Raw genomic sequence first — 20699 nt, forward strand, 5'->3', positions numbered from 1 at the left:
GACTAAACGCGTACCATTCTGTGCTAGTGTGTACGAAAGATCATGCACATATGCAGGCGCGTCAAGATTCCAACCACAGTTATTTTAACTTGACAACAATACCTTTAACTGTAAGTGGCAAGGATGCTTGGCGACTAAAACCCTAACATAAATTACACAATCCAATAAAATGGTCCCCTGTTCCGACTTGGTGTGGATTCAGAATGTAATCCTTATCGTTCTAATAGACGTATTTGCGTGTCGATAGCAAAACAACTGCTGTGTGAGTTTTGCTTGCTTCTTTTTCTGTTTAGAAGAATTCGCCGCTTCGCGAATTAGCCCTGAATCACACCTGTCAGTACTAATTTGTAATCCACTGTTGAATTTGCGAAGGCTGCGTAGGAAAGGTCATGGGAAAAGATAAATTGAATTCGACATCGTCTTAACCGTGACTTGTCTTGTTGCATTGCTCTCTGTTATTTGCCACTTTCCCCAAGCAATTCTTATCGTCTTCCATTCCAGTCGCCGTTGAGCCAATCAGATTAAGCCATTACGATGCTTTCTGTGCCAAACAAGCATGGACGATGTATTCTAATTGGCAAAGCAGCGACCAGTTCAAGTCTCTAATTGCTACTGGAGGAACGTTGGCAGGAGTTGGTAGAAATCACTCACCCCCCCCCCCCCTTGGATGTAATGTAACCCATGGGTATATATAGTGTGGTCAGAACTGTCGAATAATGAAGAAACTGTTATTGGCAACATCGAGAGCAAGCAATGCCGTGTTGAATAGGACGTCATTATGAAATGTCTTTTTACACCCGAAAATATTAGTCCTCTCAATAGTATTTTACTGCTTTTCGCATCCTATTATCGAAATTTTACGCAAGAATAAATCAAAATCGAAATCGTAACCTATCCTGTTTTCTTCAGATGTTCATCTTATATCAAACAGAGGCATTGATTTTCTTAGTGCCGCGGGGGTTTGAAACAGGCGCCTTATGTCGAGGTCAATGCCAAATAGAAGCATTGGAGCTTGTTGCTGATCAAGTTTGTTTCTCATATTTTCACATTGACAGTAGTGCAGAAGCTTGACGGGGCTATGGGAAGGAAATACTCCTTCATCTCTCCTGCACGTGTTTGCCATCAAGAGCGACAGTGCCATTTCTGTATGTGTATGTGTGTGTCGATTTAGCTGCTTCGTTACCACTTCTCTTTGGCGAAGGCTGATTCCATATTTTCTCCGAGTAGCTCGTCAGCCAGCATGATACGGGCATATTCCGTCTTCAGTATTGGAAAGTACTTGAAACTGGGTGAAACGGAAAATCACCAAGCTGGAGTTTTAAACACTCATACTTATGACTATTTCTTTTTAGTAACTCCGATCGCAGACATCCGGCGATATAGAGCGATTCAAAGAGATGACTGCGAAAGTTGCATACATCACAGCCCTACTCGCAGAATGAACTACAGACAGGCCCACAAAATTACATAAAGGCCTCCCTAAACATAATATTCCAATTGCACGCACTAAAGCTTGCTCCGTTTTTTTGTTCTTTTTTGGTACCCTTTGACTGATCTATGACTCGGCATCCATATCTTAAAGGTTCAGTTTTCTTGTCATTTCAGATTGACTGCGTGTAAAGGGAACAGAACGACCACGTCTTCGACCCCTAGCAATATTCAGACTCAAGGGGCGCCTATGGTCAAAGGGCGCAGTGGGATCGTTATTTATGGTCATGGGGCCAGGATCAATGGCAGGAGATTAAGAGACCGGATAATGAGTCGAGGAAATCGGGTCTTCCAAATTGGATACGATAAACGGTACTTTGTCCAACTGGCAAGCCATTCGGTTAGTGAGTGGTGATGTTGGCTACCACGGTTCGTTCAGATTTCATGGCGACTTATACGCCGGATACGACTCCGGTGAGTGGGTCTGGGGAGGGTGGACAGCCTCCCTATGACCTACCGTCAATGTTGCCTTCGAACAATCAGAATTCCACTGAGGGGTTTTATAATGTGACTTTATTACGAACCTCAAATTCAACCCCAGGTGGGGATTTGGATCCTGGTGGAATATCTAGTGCTTCTCAAGTAACAGTGATAGTTGTTTATACGATTGCAATAGTGTTATCTTTCGTTGGAAATATGCTTGTGATTATTGTTTTTTCGTGTGGTAAGCGCAGTCGGACAGACCTGCGCGGATTCCTAATAAGTCTTGCCGTCTCGGATTTAATACAGGGGTTATTTTGTATGCCGTTTTCCTTCACAAGTATAATGCTCCAAAGATGGATATTCACAGCCCCGATGTGTCCTATTGTCTTGTTTATGCAACTGACCTCCGTCACTGCTAGCGTGTGTACCAACATGGCGATCGGAATGGATCGCTTCTGGGTTGTGATGTTTCCTTTACGATCCCGATTGACAAAATCCCGTTACAAAATTGTGATATCTGTGATCTGGCTTATATCGTTAGCTTTGTCTTCGGTGCAACTGTATGTCGGGCGGGCCGTTCCCCAAACTCATTATTCAGCGGCGCTTGACTGTAGTGAAAACTGGCCAAACGAAACGTGGACTCGGGGCTACACAATATTCATTTTGGTGATTACATATATCATTCCTCTGTCAATCCTTACATTCACCTATTCATTCGTTGGGAAGAAATTATGGCAAAGGACAGCGCCGGGGAACGCTGACGAGGCACGTGATACGCAGCAGTTACGATCAAAACGGAAGGTGAGTAGATTGCCGCTGCTTAATATGAACCTAGGCAACGCTTTTCGAGGTTAGATTTTTTCACTTGATATATTACTAGCTGGCCAAACAACTGCTTCTAATTAATAGTCATGAGTGAGCTGTGAGCCAGTGTTCGGACTTAATATAAGTTATCCGCTGCCGAGTCCTAAAGTTTTTTTTATTTGTGTTACCAATTGATCAAAAAATGTGTAAATGGATCTAATAAAATGTATTGGTTATCAGTAAGACCTGACACGTTAAGTTGAACATTAGAAAATGGTGATTTAATTAGTCGTGTGTAAATATAGACAGCAATTTGATTTAATCAGTGGTCTGCTAGGTGAATGATGAATGATGGCACAGCTTCAGGATATTTGGCGTCTAAGTTGCCCTTTGGATCCCTGGAGGTGATTCCCGACAGGACGTTCTTGGCTTGGGATCCTGCTGAGTATGCAGTGGAAAGGGAGGATGCAAATGACACTTTAGCGACATCCCGGAAAGACCCTGTCTCATTTGGGCAACCAATTGTCTTCATAATACACATTCAGCTCTCAAACAAGAATATTTACTGTGTTCGAATAATAATACCTCAGGATTCCATAATCTATCCCTGTTACGAATTTAAATTTACGCATTCAATTCAACTAACATTATTCATTCTTCGTTTTTGTTACCCCTTACATCATCACAGTTAATTACATCGAGGTATTTATACCGGATTATTTATCACGTGTTTCTGACCCGTGGTCGATGACCGTTCAGCGTACGCATTCTGCACAAACAAGGACTAGCCGGCCGAACAACTAATTCTATTCACAGTGTTATGTGTGAGCCGTGAGCCAGTGTTCGGATTTTATATCAGTTCTCCGCTGCCGAGTGCTAAAGTATTTTTTATTTGTGTTATCAATTGATCAAAAAAAATGTAGATGGATCTAATAAATTTTATGGGTCATCAGTAAGGCCTGACATGTTAAGTTGAACATTTTAAAAAATAATGGAGTGTGTAAAGCGAGGATTGCTAAAGCGTACGCTTAGCGATCCAATCCATATACGCAAAATACATGTATATTAATTGTCGAACAACTGCGCATTGTTCATGGATTTGCGTAAGTCGTGAGCTAGTGTTCGTGGTGTACAAGGTTCTTCGCTACTTCTTCAGAAAGTGTTTTATTTTTTTCGCTAGTTTCCAATTGGTCCAAAAAAATTGTAAATGTCTTTTAATGAAATGTATGTGTCATCAGTAAGACCTGTGGCGTCTGTAGTGCAGAAATCAAGTCATAACGTTCAATCTTCTTAATTTCGTCTTTATTACTACTAATCATCACTACGTGCACTACGTAAAACTGAAAATATACAAACGATTGGAATCATAAGAAAAACATAGAAATTAATCATAGGAGAATCAAATATCACAGTTGATAGGAAAGGGACGGATAAAGAATACAGCGGGCCTTACATTAGTAGTACGGTACATGAAATGGTGTGTCACAACCTTAGGGACGTCTCACAGGAGACACTACTATAGAGACAGAATTTACAGCTAGGAACTTGTACAGGAAGACAGTCAGGGATTCTACAAGGACAGCTACTATAGAGACTCTTAAGATGTTACAAGGGGCAAGAGGAAAGTCATAAACTATTAAAGATGTTCTGTACTGTCATTAAAACCAACAAGATGAGCAGTGTCTTCACTGACAGCTGCTGCCACCTATCGTTACAGTTGGGAAACTACAAAATTACAAAGACAGCGTGGGTGAGGAAACCCATCGATTAAAACACTGAATTTGTATCTAAATGCGTCATATCATTATCATGACAACTACGTCAGTACAGTCTATACATGTTACCTTTGATATACGTTAAGAACATTTACCTCTATACACCCTCAGTCCTCGAGAAATTCAAAGTTTACAAGACAAAAATCCACGGATTCTTCACAAAATCATTGTATAGTTTTAGGCGGAAACACATGGGGCTGCGTACGCATCCAAAACATCCCATATCGCCGCGCTTCAGCTCAAAAGTTTGGAGGCGGGAAAATTCAAAGGCATGCGCGCACCCACATGGCTCCCCTAAATTGACCACATAACAGGGCAATTTACCAAAAATCAACTTCCAAAAGTGAGACACTCAACAGGGTTGAGATACCAAAAACCAATACAGTTCAACTTTAAGTTCTGACAAAGTCTCATTAGAAAGACAGTTCAGCTTTAAAAATCTGATCTCTAGACCGATTCTTTATCATTTTCACATACAGTGTAATACAAGTAACTAAGTACACAAACAAAATGGAATCAAACTTGATTCTTTACATGGTCTTAGCAAACCTTTGTCCCAAAGACAAATAAACACTAATCACTCAAGAGATTAAACCTAATTCGCATGTCTTACATTGCAACAACTAAATTTCACCAACTTCACCCAAAAACTGGCAACGTCAGTGTTTTTTCATAGAAAGTCATAGGAGCATTTCACTCACAAGTTATTTTCTTTTTCTTTTTTTTTTTTTTAGCAGATTTTAACCTTATCCACTAATCTTTCAAATCCAAATACAGCGGTTCAACTTGGAACTTCAAAACATTTGCCTGGTAGGCAAAGAAAATGCAAGTCTAAAAATACAGAAAATACGAATATGCAATGTGCAAGTTCGAAAATACACAAAAAATACAATCCACATGTACTCAAGTACTGTGTCTTTACCAAATACTCGAAACATTCAAAATACTTGTTAGTCAAACCTTGACTATTCTCAAATGCCTTCAAATGGTCAAATGCAACTTATACTAGTATGCAAAATGTCTTTAGGGAAACAGTCCGGACCGAGGCGCCAGCTAAGAAAAGGACATGGCACCAGGGCCTAATATCAGGTGTCAGGTCTCTAATCCTCAGAAGGCTCCCCGTTCGGGACTTCCCGGGCAATCAACAAAACAACTTTCCCGATGGGCCGTTCCAGTGTAGTTTGGCTTTTACCAAGGGTGACCTGGACCTTACGGACAAGTCCATCTTCGCTGGGGTATACTCGCGATATCCGGGCCAATGGCCAGTGATTTCTAGGCAAATCGCTGTCTACTACAATGACAACATCATCCACCTTCAGATTTCTGTGAACCTTTTCCCACTTTGGTCTCTCTTGGAGCAGGGGCAGGACCTCCGATCTCCACCTGGACCAGAACTGGTCTGCCAAATACTGCACCCTCCTCCAACGTTTCCTCGAATATACGTCCTCTTTCACAAATTTCCCTGGTGGAGGCGCCACGACAGCAGATTTCAAGGTCAGCAACTGACTGGGACTAAGAGGCTCTACGGACTCTCCGCTCTTAGAATCAACGTAGGTGATAGGACGACTGTTCACTACTGCCTCTGCCTCTGCCAGGAAGGTAGTCAACAACTCATCATCGAGTGGGCCAGGATTCTGCAGCAAGATGGCAGACAGGACATCTCTGGTGGACTTGATCATTCGTTCCCAAACTCCTCCAAAGTGTGAAGCCTCAGCCACCTTGTTCGGTGCGATAACCACCCAATCACAGTTGTCCTTGCCAAGCTCGGAACGGATTTTGTCATGATTCATCTCCGCGACAGCCTGTTGCAACTCGTTCTTACCCCCTATCATATTTGAACCTTGGTCACATCTACAAACCCTCACAGGACCCCTCTTACAGACAAATCTACGGTAGGCATTCAGGAAACTACTCGTGTCCATGGAGTGGGCAACCTCGATATGAATTGCTCTCGATGCCATGCAGGTGAAAAGGACGCCCCATCGTTTTAGCTCCTTTCTACCCTCCTTTACGAAGAAATGGCCGAAATAATCCACTCCACAGTATGTGAAAGGTGCTGCTGGGTCTAACCTATCTGTGGGCAGGTCTGCCATCTTCTGAAGACAAACCTTGCCTCTTAATCTACGGCAAACTACACATTTCACAATGTGCATCGTTACAGCACCCCTAGCGCCAACTATCCAGAAACCTGCCTGACGACTAGCATTCAAGGTTGCGCTGCGACCCCCATGGTAGACCGATCCATGAAAGTGCGCGACAATCAGGTCAGTAACATGTCCGTGCCTTGGAACGATGACTGGATGTTTCAACTCCTCTGGTATTTCCGCTCGCCTGACGCGACCACCGACACGTAGCAAGCCATCCTCGTCCTCAATCGGGTCCAAAGGCTGTAGGTTCCTCCTTTTTCCATCAAAAGACTCCATCTGAACAGCCTGGAGGATGGCCGTCTCTGCTCGCTGGAGGTCCTCGACATCTAGCTTCTTTTCCTTGGCACCAGTTCCCTTTGCAACCCTCTCACGAAGTATGTCCTTGTACTTCAGGCAGCAGGCGACGGCCCTCTTCAAGCGATACCAGGATGAGAAACCCTCGAATCTCTCGGACATCTTGCCAAAGGGTACGATCTTGGTGTCTAACACTCGGACAGTTTTCCGGACCTCTGGGTCATCATCGATCGTCTGTACGTCGTCTTCAGACAAGGGGACGGGAACCTTTTCCTTCCTCAAGAAGTCTGGACCTTCCCACCAGGACTTGGCTCCGAGTAGGTCACGGGCTGACATTCCACGAGACGCTATGTCTGCCGGGTTGACACTCGTATCGACATGATGCCACTGATCTGGTGTGGTGGATTTCCGAATCCTCTCAACTCTGTTAGCCACGAATATGTGAAAGCGGCGCGTTTCATTAGCAATGTATCCGAGAACCACCTTACTATCTGTATAGTAAAAATGCTCTATGCCCTCGTACTTCAACTCCCTCTCTAGGAATTCACCCACTCGAACTGACACAACTGCGGCGGACAACTCTAGCCTAGGCACTGTGATCGGTTTTAGAGGAGTTACGCGCGACTTTCCCATAACAAGCGAGACACTAACATTTCCCTTGTCATCTGTGAGTTTCAAGTAGCTACACTGGCCCAGCCCACCAGGTTCCAAACTTGCATCACTGAAATGATGCAGTTGTACTGAGACAACCTCACCAAACACTCTAGGGTGGTAACAGCGTGGGATCTCAATATTCGCCAAGTTTGACACCTCTGAGCACCATTTTTCCCACTGTACATTAATTTCAGGTGGGACAGGGTCGTCCCAATGTAGCTTGCCATTGCACAAATTCTGCAGAATGCGACGTCCTGTCAGTATGAAGGGAGCAATCAGGCCAAGTGGGTCAAAAATCGAACTCACTGTGGACAATATTCCACGTCTAGTTACAGGCTTTTCCCGCATGACCACTTTGAACTGGAAGGAATCTGATTGCGTGCACCACTGAAGGCCCAGGGTCCTCTCTGTAGGCAAGTTTTCTGACAAGAGATTCAACTCCTGCACACCCTTAGCCCTAGCCTCCAATGGTACAGCCATCATAACTTCCCTATCGTTGCTTAAGTAGCTTCTCAGTGTGAATTCACCCTTCTTGCAAAGTTTCCTACTGCCACATGCTAGGTCCTTTCCATCATCAGTAGTTTTCTCAGCCGACAATCCGTCGTCGCAATAGAACCCAGCACGGACAAACTCAGCCGCCTTTGACCCACACTCAGATTCATACTTGTCAGCATTGGCCCTCAGTGCGAAGGTGGCACAGCCTGGCGAAGATCGAGCCCCAAAGAGATGTCTCGTCATGCGATACTCCACCAGCTTGCCATCCTCATACCAAAGGAATCTGAGAAAATTCCTGTGCTCCTTCTTCACCATGACCATATTGAAAAATGACTGCACGTCGCAGACTACAGCTACAGACTCTTTGCGGAAACGCAAAAGGACCCCTACCAAGTTGTTGGTTAGGTCTGGACCCTGGAGCAAATGCTCGTTAAGAACCTCGCCCTGAAACTCGGCGCTACAATCGAATACCACCCGGATACGTCCAGGTTTGTTTGGGTGGTAGACCCCATGATGACTCAAATACCAAACCGAGCCTTCGGGACAGCTCTCATTTTCTGGCACTCGCTCACAGAAACCCTTTTCAATCATTTCCTTCATGTACTGAAGATAATCCTCCTTGAATTGAGGATTTTTCTCCATCTTGTGTTTTAAGCTGGACAGACGCTTCAAAGCTTGGGCTCTATTGTTGGGTAACCTTACATTCTCATCGCGGAATGGGAGTGGTAACTCATAGTGACCGTCGTCAAGTTGACGAATTTGTGACCCTAGTATCTGCAGAAACTTGCGATCTTCAACTGAGAGGCCAACTCCCTCCTCACTACCTGACCTTTCAACAAATTCTACATCAAACATATTCATGACAGCTTGAGGGGTTACCTCCGTGATCTGTGTTCTAAATGAAAAGTGATGGCGCTGTTGTGGCCTTGAACCCTGAGGAGACATTCCAACCACGCCCCAGCCAAGTGCAGTACGTACACCATAAGGGTCATCCTCTTTGCCAGGTAGGACTTCCAGAGGCTTTATGGCCTGCAGACAAGACAGTCCAATCAGAAGTCCTATCTCAACATCGGCAAAGAAGGGAGCTAACTTGCCATGGACTGGCTCTAAGTGGGACCACTGCCGAACATTCTCTGGTCTAGGAACTTGGCTAGGCTTGGCTGGGATGCCTCCCCTGGTGTAACATACGGGCATGTCAAAACTCTGTGACTCATAAAGACCTTTAACCACAAGGCCACGAACCTGCCTACATTCAACAGTAGTATTGGATGTCATGGTAGCCAACCTCAAGGAGTAGGGTTCGCCCTCTACCCCTATCTTGTCTAGAACAGAATCGATCACGAAACAACCATCGGACTGCTCGTCAAGTAGGGCGTACACGATGGTTGTTTCGTTCACGTTATCCCTGTGACGCAGAGTCACAGGGACTATCAAGCTGGTACATTCTCCGGAGTCTGCTCCAATGAAGTGGGTTGTGACCTGGGGTGGGGTAGAACTATCGTCCTTCGGTACGCCGTTGTCCTGGTCTTGTGCCGTATCTTTGTTGTCTTTGTTGTCGTTCCTGGGGTGGTTCCTATCGCGCGGCCTGAAGCCAGGATCATGCAGAATGGTCGGGTGTATGGCCTTGCAGGTATCACAAGTTTTCTTGTACTTACAGTCTCTCTTCATATGGCCCCAGCCGAGACAGCCTAGACATAGGCCGTTCCTCTTTACAAAACTGGCTCTGTCGGGGACGTTCAGTTTCACGAACTCACTACAGGCATGAAGCCTGTGGGCCTTCTTACAATAGGCACACGTTGCTTTCCTTGTCACACCCCCGGCATCACTACTGGCATTATTAGTGGTAACAGGGGTACCACTGGTGACGAGGCTGCTGATCTGCGATGGGGACCTTTTAGGATACGAGTCCTTGATCTTGGAACTGCGAGTGTCACTGGGCTGCTTACTCCTGGAATCAGCACACCGCTCAGCCATTGGATTTCTAGCGATGCGTGCCTGCCTTTGTACAAAGGCACAGAAGACGGAGAAAGGCGGATAATTATCATGGCACCGCGGTGGACCGCCCGAACTGTTCTGAATGTCACCGGGTCCATAGAGCCATTTGTCGACTTCTACGAACCACCTCTGCTGTAGGTATCTAGGTAGTTTGCGCAAAATCTTCTCGTACTCCTCAGGATCATTCAGGACCCCAAGGTGAGACAATTCACCAATCGCTGTGTTGCACTGAGCCATGAAGTCGGCAAGCTTCTCAAGGCCTTTGCCATCACCAGGCTTGACATCTGGTAAGGCGTCAATCTTGTCCCGGAAGGAACGGGCTAACCGAAACTTGTCTCCAAATCGCTCATCAAGCACGCTACGAGCCTTCTGGTAGGAACCTTCACTGTTGATTGCAAGCATTCCTTTGATGCAATCTTTCGCGTCTCCGGCCGTATACTTGCCGAGATAATATAATCTGTCAGTAAAGTCCGGGTAACTATCTTCAACTAGCACCTTGAACGAGTTTTTCCACACCGGATATTCGAACACACTACCGGTGAATATTGCTGGTTCCTTCTTAGGCAACCTGTCCTTTTTCGTTATACTATCAGCGAGTTTTGCCAGCGCGTCAGCCAAAGAGTTCTCAACACAACTCGAGCTAGATGCAGAAGCAGGGTGTGTTGCGCACGGAGTGCTAGTTGCAAAACTAGCCGTCGTCCTCCTGAGCTGCTCGCGTAGATGTTTGTTTTCTGCCTCCAGCAGGTATCTTTCATTATCTCGTCGATGTCTTTCTGCTGCTTGGAGTAAGGCGTCAAGGGCCGGATTGTGTGGATCCATCGGGTCCATGCTTGTAATCGTTCGGACGTTCGTTGGGGTAGAGTTTTACTGTGGCGTCTGTAGTGCAGAAATCAAGTCATAACGTTCAATCTTCTTAATTTCGTCTTTATTACTACTAATCATCACTACGTGCACTACGTAAAACTGAAAATATACAAACGATTGGAATCATAAGAAAAACATAGAAATTAATCATAGGAGAATCAAATATCACAGTTGATAGGAAAGGGACGGATAAAGAATACAGCGGGCCTTACATTAGTAGTACGGTACATGAAATGGTGTGTCACAACCTTAGGGACGTCTCACAGGAGACACTACTATAGAGACAGAATTTACAGCTAGGAACTTGTACAGGAAGACAGTCAGGGATTCTACAAGGACAGCTACTATAGAGACTCTTAAGATGTTACAAGGGGCAAGAGGAAAGTCATAAACTATTAAAGATGTTCTGTACTGTCATTAAAACCAACAAGATGAGCAGTGTCTTCACTGACAGCTGCTGCCACCTATCGTTACAGTTGGGAAACTACAAAATTACAAAGACAGCGTGGGTGAGGAAACCCATCGATTAAAACACTGAATTTGTATCTAAATGCGTCATATCATTATCATGACAACTACGTCAGTACAGTCTATACATGTTACCTTTGATATACGTTAAGAACATTTACCTCTATACACCCTCAGTCCTCGAGAAATTCAAAGTTTACAAGACAAAAATCCACGGATTCTTCACAAAATCATTGTATAGTTTTAGGCGGAAACACATGGGGCTGCGTACGCATCCAAAACATCCCATATCGCCGCGCTTCAGCTCAAAAGTTTGGAGGCGGGAAAATTCAAAGGCATGCGCGCACCCACAAGACCTGACACGTTAAGTTAGACATTGAAAAACAATTCTTTATTGCTTGCAAAGGGCCTCCATCAAAGTGGCAACCACACAAAAAATTCTCAACCATTGGTGCCGACAAAGTAATTAAAAATCACCCATTCAGTCGTGTAAAAACGTTATTTATTCAATATCAGGCTGACTAATTTTGACAGTCTGCGGAAACAATTTGAGCAATTCTCGAGTTGGTAGCGTTACCAGAATAAGAAATGTTCTATTTCGTGGTGTACTTCTTAATAGACAGAGCGTGGTTTATTACTGCTAAATGCACCAAATTATCTTCCATTTGGACCAATTAAAATGGTGCATGGATGCGGTACAAATGAGCACTTCGGGATTTGAGTTATTCAAATGCGGCATTCTGTTTACGTATTCATGGGATTGCCATGAGAAACTTTGGACTGTTTAATGAGAAATGAAATGAAGTTAGGAATTGTTTCGGATGGAGTGACTAACTTTTGGTATAGTTTTGTTCTTTTGGATCCAGTTGACAAGATTTTTGACATGACTCGTATTTTGAATGTAATTAAACATGTAACTTTCTCACTTCTCTGGGCCTTCGTTCCAAATCCGTGGTCTCGTAAGTAATAAATTAGCGCCAAATGGAGATCTTATCGCTTGAGAGAATCTCTGAGGTTAAATTTATTGCGAGGTATTTCGAGAATCTGTCGTCTTGAAGTTTGAATTCAAACTAGTATATATAGTCGAAAGTATATCATACATCAATGCTTGTTATCAAAACTTGATTCAACCTGGTTGTAGTGGTGACACGAGTATTTATAGCTATAATGATCACTGTATATCGTTTGATTGAACTAGGAATAGCAAGAGCTAAACCTATTGTGAGCTTTTATTAACTTTACCCTTATTCAGAATTGAAAATAGCAATCACTAAAATATGCATGTCTGACATTCCTTGGCCAACAACCGAACTCGATTACTCTGCTACAAAAACTTCAGAAAATCGTATCCTAGCATAACGAATTGGGTACTCGGGTGTGTCATTAAGCAGTAAACAAAACAGTTACAAGACAGGTGAAAAAGGCCCGATTTCACGCCAAGTTTACATTTGTAAATTTCTTGCTTTTACCAACACGTTCGATCAGTTTTCTGGTATGCTTCTTTCTAACTATAGCGTATTCTTGCTTTTTGAAGGGGATCCCCACTGCGTTGATTTCTTAAATATCCACTCCACTTGGCGTTCTTTCTTACAGTGTTCCAGAGTGATAGCAATTTAAAGAAGCAAGCTAATTGAAGTTTAATTAGAAGCTGTGAGCGAGCAGCGTGGTTTTGCAACACAATATATTGGCTATCTCTTCGGATGATTGCATTCGCCGTGGAGTATTTTAGCTATCTTTCTACGATACCATTAGCTAAAAATACCGAATATCTCTCACTGACTTAATTAGTGTGTGATCTGAACATTTGCTGGGATCCCTAACTGGAAGATAACAGAATCATACAATGAAGCAGAAGAAAACATAAACGGTGATTTATCCCGTTTCGTTAAGAGAATTAGTTATTTCTAAAATGTGCTCGCGGTCATGATATACTAGTATAAGTGTCGATCTTAACATGGTGCAAGTTCACCTGCCTTGGCAGGAGGGTTCATATTTGTATTCAAACCCCAGACCGTTAGAAGACAGATGCACGATATTTCAACTTGAATACACAGTGAGTAACGATCTGTCTTAATGTTATGATCGTCATCAATCGTGTACATCCTTGAACCAAATACCAGGTCAGTGGCCAATACATCCGTACAAATCAAAACAGAGAGTATATAGGTTATATTGATTTATTGCGAAGCGTTTGATTGTTTTTCGACAGCTGGTTCATCACAGTTCTGTTAAGTGAAAATTGGTTGATTAACTAATTGATTGACAGATGGGACAGGTGAACTTGTTAATCTTCATTAAGGCAAACACCGAATTAAAAAAAAAGTTTGCGGCGATTGAAAGTTGCTCTGCATCGATAATTTATGATTTCTACCGACTGTCTTGATGCGGCATATAGTCTTAATTACTAGTAAGCCAATGCAGCTATGATTACATCATATCTGTGAAGAGAACTGACAAACAACAGGATATATAACACTTGATAGATAACCATTCTTCATACATGTACATTTCTATTTGGATTAAAGTCGTAAATTCAAGTGTAACTGTTTACATGTAAGTGCAAAGAAACTCTCTTCTCTACGTCTATCTGACACTCAAAACATCAATTCTCTTATTCATTGCAAACCTTATTTTAACCTATGACCGCTGACATTGCCGACGCTTTGTTAAAAGATCTCCCAGGGTGTATTAGTTTGTCACAAAGATGGATGGGCAGAATTCCTAAGCTGGGAAGCTTCTCAATTAAATAAGGACGATAATAGTACCTACTATTAATATCCATTAAAAAACGATTACCATGTTATGGATGCGAACGATTTGTACGTATCTAGGGATTCCTAGTTGAATTCTGACATCCTTCAAGTAAAGTCTATCTCTATGTTGAGGAGACGTGCAATAACTCATGTGATTTGAATGTATTGCAATTGTCTGGATATGTCCCTGTACATTCACGTAACCTTTACACGTTAATGCACCGTTGGGGACTGATCGATACCCACCACCAGGGGAGCCACCAGTTAGAAGAGGAACTAGCTGTACGCTATGTGCACTGTCTCTACATGATAAGTCGTTTTTGGCATCCTGGTATTTTAGGGAGGGTGTGTCTGTACCAATCTTTCTAAAAAGTTTCTGAAACTTGGCGTTGTATTATCTGATTCCAGCACCAGTTCATCAATACTGACAGTAAAAATTATTTAATTGGTTCGACAAACGGGACAGGTGGGACGAGATGTTTGCGAATGTTGTGTTTGCGAATCACATAATACAACGACAAGCTTCGGGGAATCTTTCGACAGATCTGTACAAGATTCGTACAAAACCCATTGACAATTCGTCACACGGACTATAAGTAAGCTACATGATACACCATCCGGATTAAGGACCAAAACGCTCCCATGCCTTGATTAATCTTGAATGGTAATGCATCAAATATCTGTGGTGGGATTAATCAGTACGTGTTCCTTGTGGTGTAAAAAGTTAGCCACATATATCAAAATCGCCACAATCTTAGCCAACCCAGAATCAAGCCATCGCAAATCATCGCATCGTAATTGATTGCAATATGAGAAGCTATGTGATAATAAATCAACTCATAATGTCATTTTGGATAGAAAGGCCATTTAACCAATTTGCTGTGATATATCTGTTCTAAATCCTCTATAACGTGCGAATGAGGTTTATACGTGATCTTTAATGTCAGATTGGCGCGTTTTGGTCAGAACCAATTTTTTCCGGGGTGTAGCAAATGATAGCATCACCAAAGGACTGTCCATTGCTATATATATTATAATGAGCTGTCACCAAATATTTACTGTACACTGCGAAATTTTCGCGCCTCTAACAGAGAATTCTTGAGGTATTCTATTACAACTTCATTCATTCAGCAGTCATGTAAAAAACAACTAAAAATATACTGTTCATTAATGTACATCTATGTTGGCTGTAGTTATAGCAGCATTTAAAAAAAAATCTAATCAATTATTGCGTAAGGATGACTTGCCATAGCAGAGGTTCTACGGATCAACTAGAGTTTTACTGCGTACGACTTGAGCGTTATCAATAGAACATGACCCACCAGACCCGTCTCAATGTATTTCTGTATCTCTTTTCAAAGATACCGATCATGACTTCTAAACCATCAAAAACACATCCGCTATTATTTTGGAATAACCAACTGTCAGAATTACCATTTCTTTCATTGGACTGACATGCAAAACCGATTACCGGTAGCGTATGGTTCAGTTAACGGTCGGCTCTGTTGGTGAAATATGTTCAGATCAATCGATTGTTTATCTATGAATGACTTGCCATAGCAGGAGTTGTTTCTAAGAGTTTGAGAAACAGACATTTACTGCTTACAACTTGCGCGTTATCAATCGATCATGACCCATCATACAGATCCGTCAAAGAATTTCTATCCCATCACGTTTCAAAGATACCGAGCGTTATTTAAAACCCAACAAATTACTTTCTTTGTTTTTTTGGAAGAGCACTGTCAGAATTTGTGAATTATGTAGTGTTACCTTCAGCTTAATTTGCTATACGTTTCCTGCATTCAACTGACATTTTACAAAAACGGTACGCGTATCTTCATTGACATGCCGTCACATGGGGTGACTTAAGGGGTAACTTCGACACCCTCCAGAAATAAAACTGCTGTTGAAATAAAACGTAGGGAGGATTTCAAAGCTAGTCACCCCATGTGACGATACTACCATGTTGATTGCAATGGTAGACCGTGTTCTGTTCCATCGTCAGATAAGAATGACGCCACAACAGTGATTCGTATTACGAGCTTATAAACCAGACAGAGACGTCTCACTATATCGTTCTATCTGTAATTAACCACTCGATAATGATTGCATCCAATTCTTCGTCGGACCCGTCAATGAATTTGTTGTAGGCCTACTCTAATTTTTAAAATACGTGTTTTTTTCAAATCATCGAAATCGCTTCTCCATTTTTTGGACCACACTAATTTGCATATCTCTTTTTTAAAATATACCGACGTTTTGGAACCCCCTCATTACATCTCTCAGAACATCAAAGACAGTATAAGTGTTCCAACATTTATACCAGTTACGTTTCTCGAAAGAAATGCTAAAAGAAGCACGTCTACCCGTATTCCTAACATAGGAAATCGGTTGAATCAAAAACCCGTTCCCTGTTCTCGTTCTGGTTTATCTAGTGAAGGAAAGAAATAACTATTCTGTTCAAAAAGTATTATTAAAACCGTGTTTTGTAGAGAACTTCCGGCCACAATCTGTCTAGTAACTGTTATCAAGACAGTGTTTTGTAGACGGAGAACTTCAAGCCACAATCTACTGTAAGAAATTCGCTACAGTGGATATGACTGCTACCGCAGAGAAGATAAGATACATGTAGACAGTTACACGTTATTTCCTAAATAAAAAAGCACAATTATATTTTTTTGTCACAAGTTACGAACTTATATTCTGAACGATTTAAAATGTCACCATATCTTATAAATTCATACGATTTTATTGAGAAAAAGATATCGGGTTGGGTTTTTGTTATGTATATAATAACAACCACAATTAATATTACATCCCTTTGGCGGTATTTAAGGCGTTTCATTGATCCATCCTCCGCCAATCATTAAAACAAACAAGCATGTAACAATCAAATAAAACAAACCCACTATCCAGAAAACTATAATCAACGAACTTGTCGCAATCCGGCTGTAAAAGTACTCTCAATTCATCAAAGGAACATACGGTAATAAGCAATTGATTTATTCTGAAGTAGATAATCACAGTCTTATAGGCTCACTTCAAACAGCTTGATTGGCGCCTCAAGTAATCACTTACAGTGAAACCATCCCCATCGAGTAGGAAAGGAAATTGTATAAAACAGAGAGTCATGCATTATTGAGTGGTAGCTAGCTAGAATTTGACTGAGGGCCATCTGTGTAAACCGGGCGAAAACGGCATTAAAACTGTTATGATAGTATCGATTCTCGGATATAATTGATATTTGCAATATTCCATAAGTATTTAATTGTTAAATTTAGCTAAATTGTTAAATGTATCTAAACGGCTAAATTTATCAAGTATTTAGAGAACCACCCAACATGCATGAAAAATGGAAGGTCTGCAATTTTTTTTTCCCACCGTTTCCGCAACGACGGTGGTGAAAAGAAGACAAATGGTGGGGAGTTTTTTTCAAATGTTCATGATTTATATTTATATCAATATTCACATATTGTTTTAGGCTATTTCCGCCCAGTGTTCGCAAGTTCCGCATTTCACACAATTCCGCTAAATCGCCATGGCCAGGAATAAGCCGGTCACACATCGTCGTTTTTTTTAGCAGATAACCTTGAGTCCAACCCGACCGCAAAGCTCACTATGCTTGATACCATATATTGTACACTGCAGAAGAGAATGTAAAAGAGGTAATATCATGCAGGTTGTGTCAATTGAATTTGATACGTCACGCCTTGTCGTGACGACGATAAACTTGGGAAATCATCCCTGCTCACTGTACATGTTAACACGTACAGTTACAGTTTTTACTTCTCTCGAATGCTTAATACAGTATGTACTCAGTGGGAGAGGATACGGTGTGAAGCCAATGGTTTTATGAAGGTGTTGCCAAATGAAAATTGAATGCGTCATATATTGAATGTTTAACGCAGATAGATTTGGGTTTCTATCCCAGCCGCAAATTCTTTGTTACATGGAGATATTATTTTAGAGATTTGATTCTGGCGGCCATGTTGATATGACGACCAGAACCACCACCTGTATTTCATGACTGAAGGGTCCGTGTAAAAAGACAGCTGCTCTCGTCGCTCATTTATCAACACGTTCGCGCAAATATCGATGGAAGGCATTGGAATCCGTTATGAAGAGGCGATATCAACGAAACTGTGGGAGATACAATTCTGCATCTAAAATGCCGCATGAAAGGATGTTCTTTGTTTTTTTATTAGTTGATTGGATCTGAATTACGATCAGCTATATCGACAGAACCACCACGACGCCCCATTAATCTTACTTTCTTTGTCCTGCTTTTTCGAACCGAACGCAAGCATTTTTTATTCGTCCTAAGTGCATTTGTCCGGGTGCCGTTATTGATCAGGCAGGAAATGGATAAAAAAGACACTTCAACCAAGGTGGATGAGAAAATAAAATGGTGCTCACGCGTATTAGATATTGAGAAACATTCTGATCGAAATAAATGTTACCGTACTGATAAAGTACTGCACTAACTATGATATCTCACAAAACCAAAATCTAGTTATAAAAAGAATTCCAACAATCTAAATCTTCGTCGGGAGTAAAAATGTTCCCCCTACTTCCTGTTCGCTCAAGCCTGGGTAGCCCAACATGAAAACCGTTGAAATGGAAACACAAAAAAAACGTCTTGGTGTTTGATGCGTTTGATGCATACTGATTTCCATTCATCCTAAGTCAGTCTTTTTAGGACAACGTCACAACCAGACGATCGGGCCCACTTATAATAAACTGAATGTTATCATTATTTATTCTGTCGCCATACTATACGAAACAGACTTCATTAAGGAGATCGTTTACCGTCAGTTGTATTCAGCTCATACTTCTTTTTTAATCATCGGCTTAATTTCTTGACAACTTAAAAGTATAAAGCAATAAATCAAACTACTGTATCACTTTCATGGCCTGTCTGGTTGTTTCTTTGGCTTCCCGACTGGCATTAAGTAGCATCATTAGGCCGTAGGGTCGGCAGCGAGAAAATCTAATAATATCAGAAATAATAGGAATGATCTTTATGATGCAAGCGTCTGGCTACAGCCAGGTTTAGAATGCTTTGTTGATTCTTAGTTTCAAAGTTCATTATATATCCACGAACGAATAGGTGCTATTTCAAAATACTTACAAGGCAATACAAGATGCTCGGCTTACTGCACTATGTCGATGATACACGATCAGTTTAGCCACATCGAACAGAGACTTATCCGACAAGTACATCGGATTTTCTGTTAGAAAGTCAACTGCCAGCTCTGGAAAATGCCAGTCTAATGTAGATTATTAAACAACTTACTATTGCAGTGAGAGATATACGTGCAATGATCGAATCACTCTATAAATGGGACTGGGGTCGTGTGGTCTATCCATCTTTGAAGCACAGTTGTGGGAGACGATTCCCACGGGGTTTTTTTCTTATGTCCTAACTGGTTAATGTTAATGAATTAGTATACATAACATCAAAGGCCTTGCCTTTTGCACCAAAGTCCGATGAATGTCGTTCGAATGCAATTGATTAGTTAGTAAAGCAAGGTCATAACGAATACTGAAACTTCTGCAAGGTTGTGATTCTACTTCTTCTCTTCTGCAGGTCATCAAGATGTTAGTGGTCGTGGTGGTCCTATTCGGGATCTGTTGGTTGCCTCTTCATCTCTTCATGATTCTACTGGATTTCGTCTTCGATCCATCATATGCAAAACAACAAGGCGAGATCCTACAGCCCTTATACTTTGCCTTCCACTGGCTTGCCATGTCCAATAGTTTCGTCAATCCAATCATTTACGGGTTTATGAATGATAGTTTTAGGGTAAGTATCGTTATGGCGTTGGGCGACTCAAACCCCAAGCTCAGGCTTCTCACCTCAGCCGGGAGCACACTGATAATGACATCTAGGTCCCGAAACCAAGGTGTCAGTACTAACCAGCTTTGCTCTGGAGTATCATACGTACTGATATCGTTACCATGCTGCTTGCTTTACAAAATTTGTCATGTGAGGTTCGTCCTTGCCAATTCAACCCAGTTACACTACTATCATAGTCGGAGCAACTATATTCGGAGATGGTTTCTCCCTTGAGGAGTGACCTGTGAAATGGACAGGATGAACCTCTGAGCAAGCGTAACGCTACAATTTTGGTCGAATGGCCCGGCTAGGTAATCCTGAGCTAGGCTAGTAATACACCGAGTGCAACTGAAGTTGGTGGTCCGTCAAAACTACGTTCCTGCTCACATGTTTCACCCCGTTTGCACCTAAAAATGTAGTTCCATTTTATGTAATGACTGATTGCAAGTATGTTTTTATGATGAGAGGGGGAAATGTTCATGAAGCATCAACTCACGTAACATTTTAATGTGTTAAGGTATTTTATTTAATGTGCAATAATCCAAAGCTAGATGGTTGCCAAGTGCGGCAAATCACGCGACCTTTTACCATCACTTCGGTTTTGGATGTTGGTTGAACCTATCGTTACGACAAAATTTCCTTTACGTAATACTTTAACGCCTTGCAATCAAAACGTCAGTGCATATGTTGGAAGTACCTT

The 20699-nt window shown here is 42.0% G+C and overlaps 3 protein-coding genes across 6 annotated transcripts in view; 1 reads left to right on the forward strand and 2 right to left on the reverse strand.

Annotated features, from left to right (window-relative positions):
• LOC135491879 (RYamide receptor-like) overlaps nucleotides 1–20699 on the forward strand; it is a 97040-nt gene that overhangs the window by 69380 nt on the left and 6961 nt on the right. For all 4 annotated transcript variants that reach the window (XM_064777901.1, XM_064777899.1, XM_064777902.1 and 1 more), the window contains exons 2-3: nucleotides 1606–2712; nucleotides 19751–19966. In XM_064777901.1, coding sequence (XP_064633971.1) covers nucleotides 1843–2712; nucleotides 19751–19966 — 1086 coding nt within the window. In that variant the 5' untranslated portion in view covers nucleotides 1606–1842. The remainder of the gene's footprint in view (nucleotides 1–1605; nucleotides 2713–19750; nucleotides 19967–20699) is intronic.
• LOC135491925 (uncharacterized) lies at nucleotides 3963–6592 on the reverse strand. Its single transcript, XM_064777903.1, has 2 exons — nucleotides 4586–6592; nucleotides 3963–4055 (listed from the first exon to the last, which is right to left on the reverse strand). The coding sequence occupies exon 1, from the start codon at nucleotides 6581–6583 to the stop codon at nucleotides 5591–5593; it is 993 nt and encodes a 330-aa protein (XP_064633973.1). The 5' UTR covers nucleotides 6584–6592; the 3' UTR covers nucleotides 3963–4055; nucleotides 4586–5590.
• On the reverse strand, nucleotides 6607–11667 carry LOC135496665 (uncharacterized). Its single transcript, XM_064786113.1, has 3 exons — nucleotides 11569–11667; nucleotides 6827–11038; nucleotides 6607–6621 (listed from the first exon to the last, which is right to left on the reverse strand). Exons 2-3 carry the CDS (start codon nucleotides 10901–10903, stop codon nucleotides 6607–6609), a joined length of 4092 nt encoding a protein of 1363 aa, XP_064642183.1. The 5' UTR covers nucleotides 10904–11038; nucleotides 11569–11667.

Source organism: Lineus longissimus, chromosome 1 (assembly GCF_910592395.1).
Source record: "Lineus longissimus chromosome 1, tnLinLong1.2, whole genome shotgun sequence".
NCBI classification, from domain to species: Eukaryota; Metazoa; Nemertea; class Pilidiophora; order Heteronemertea; family Lineidae; genus Lineus; species Lineus longissimus.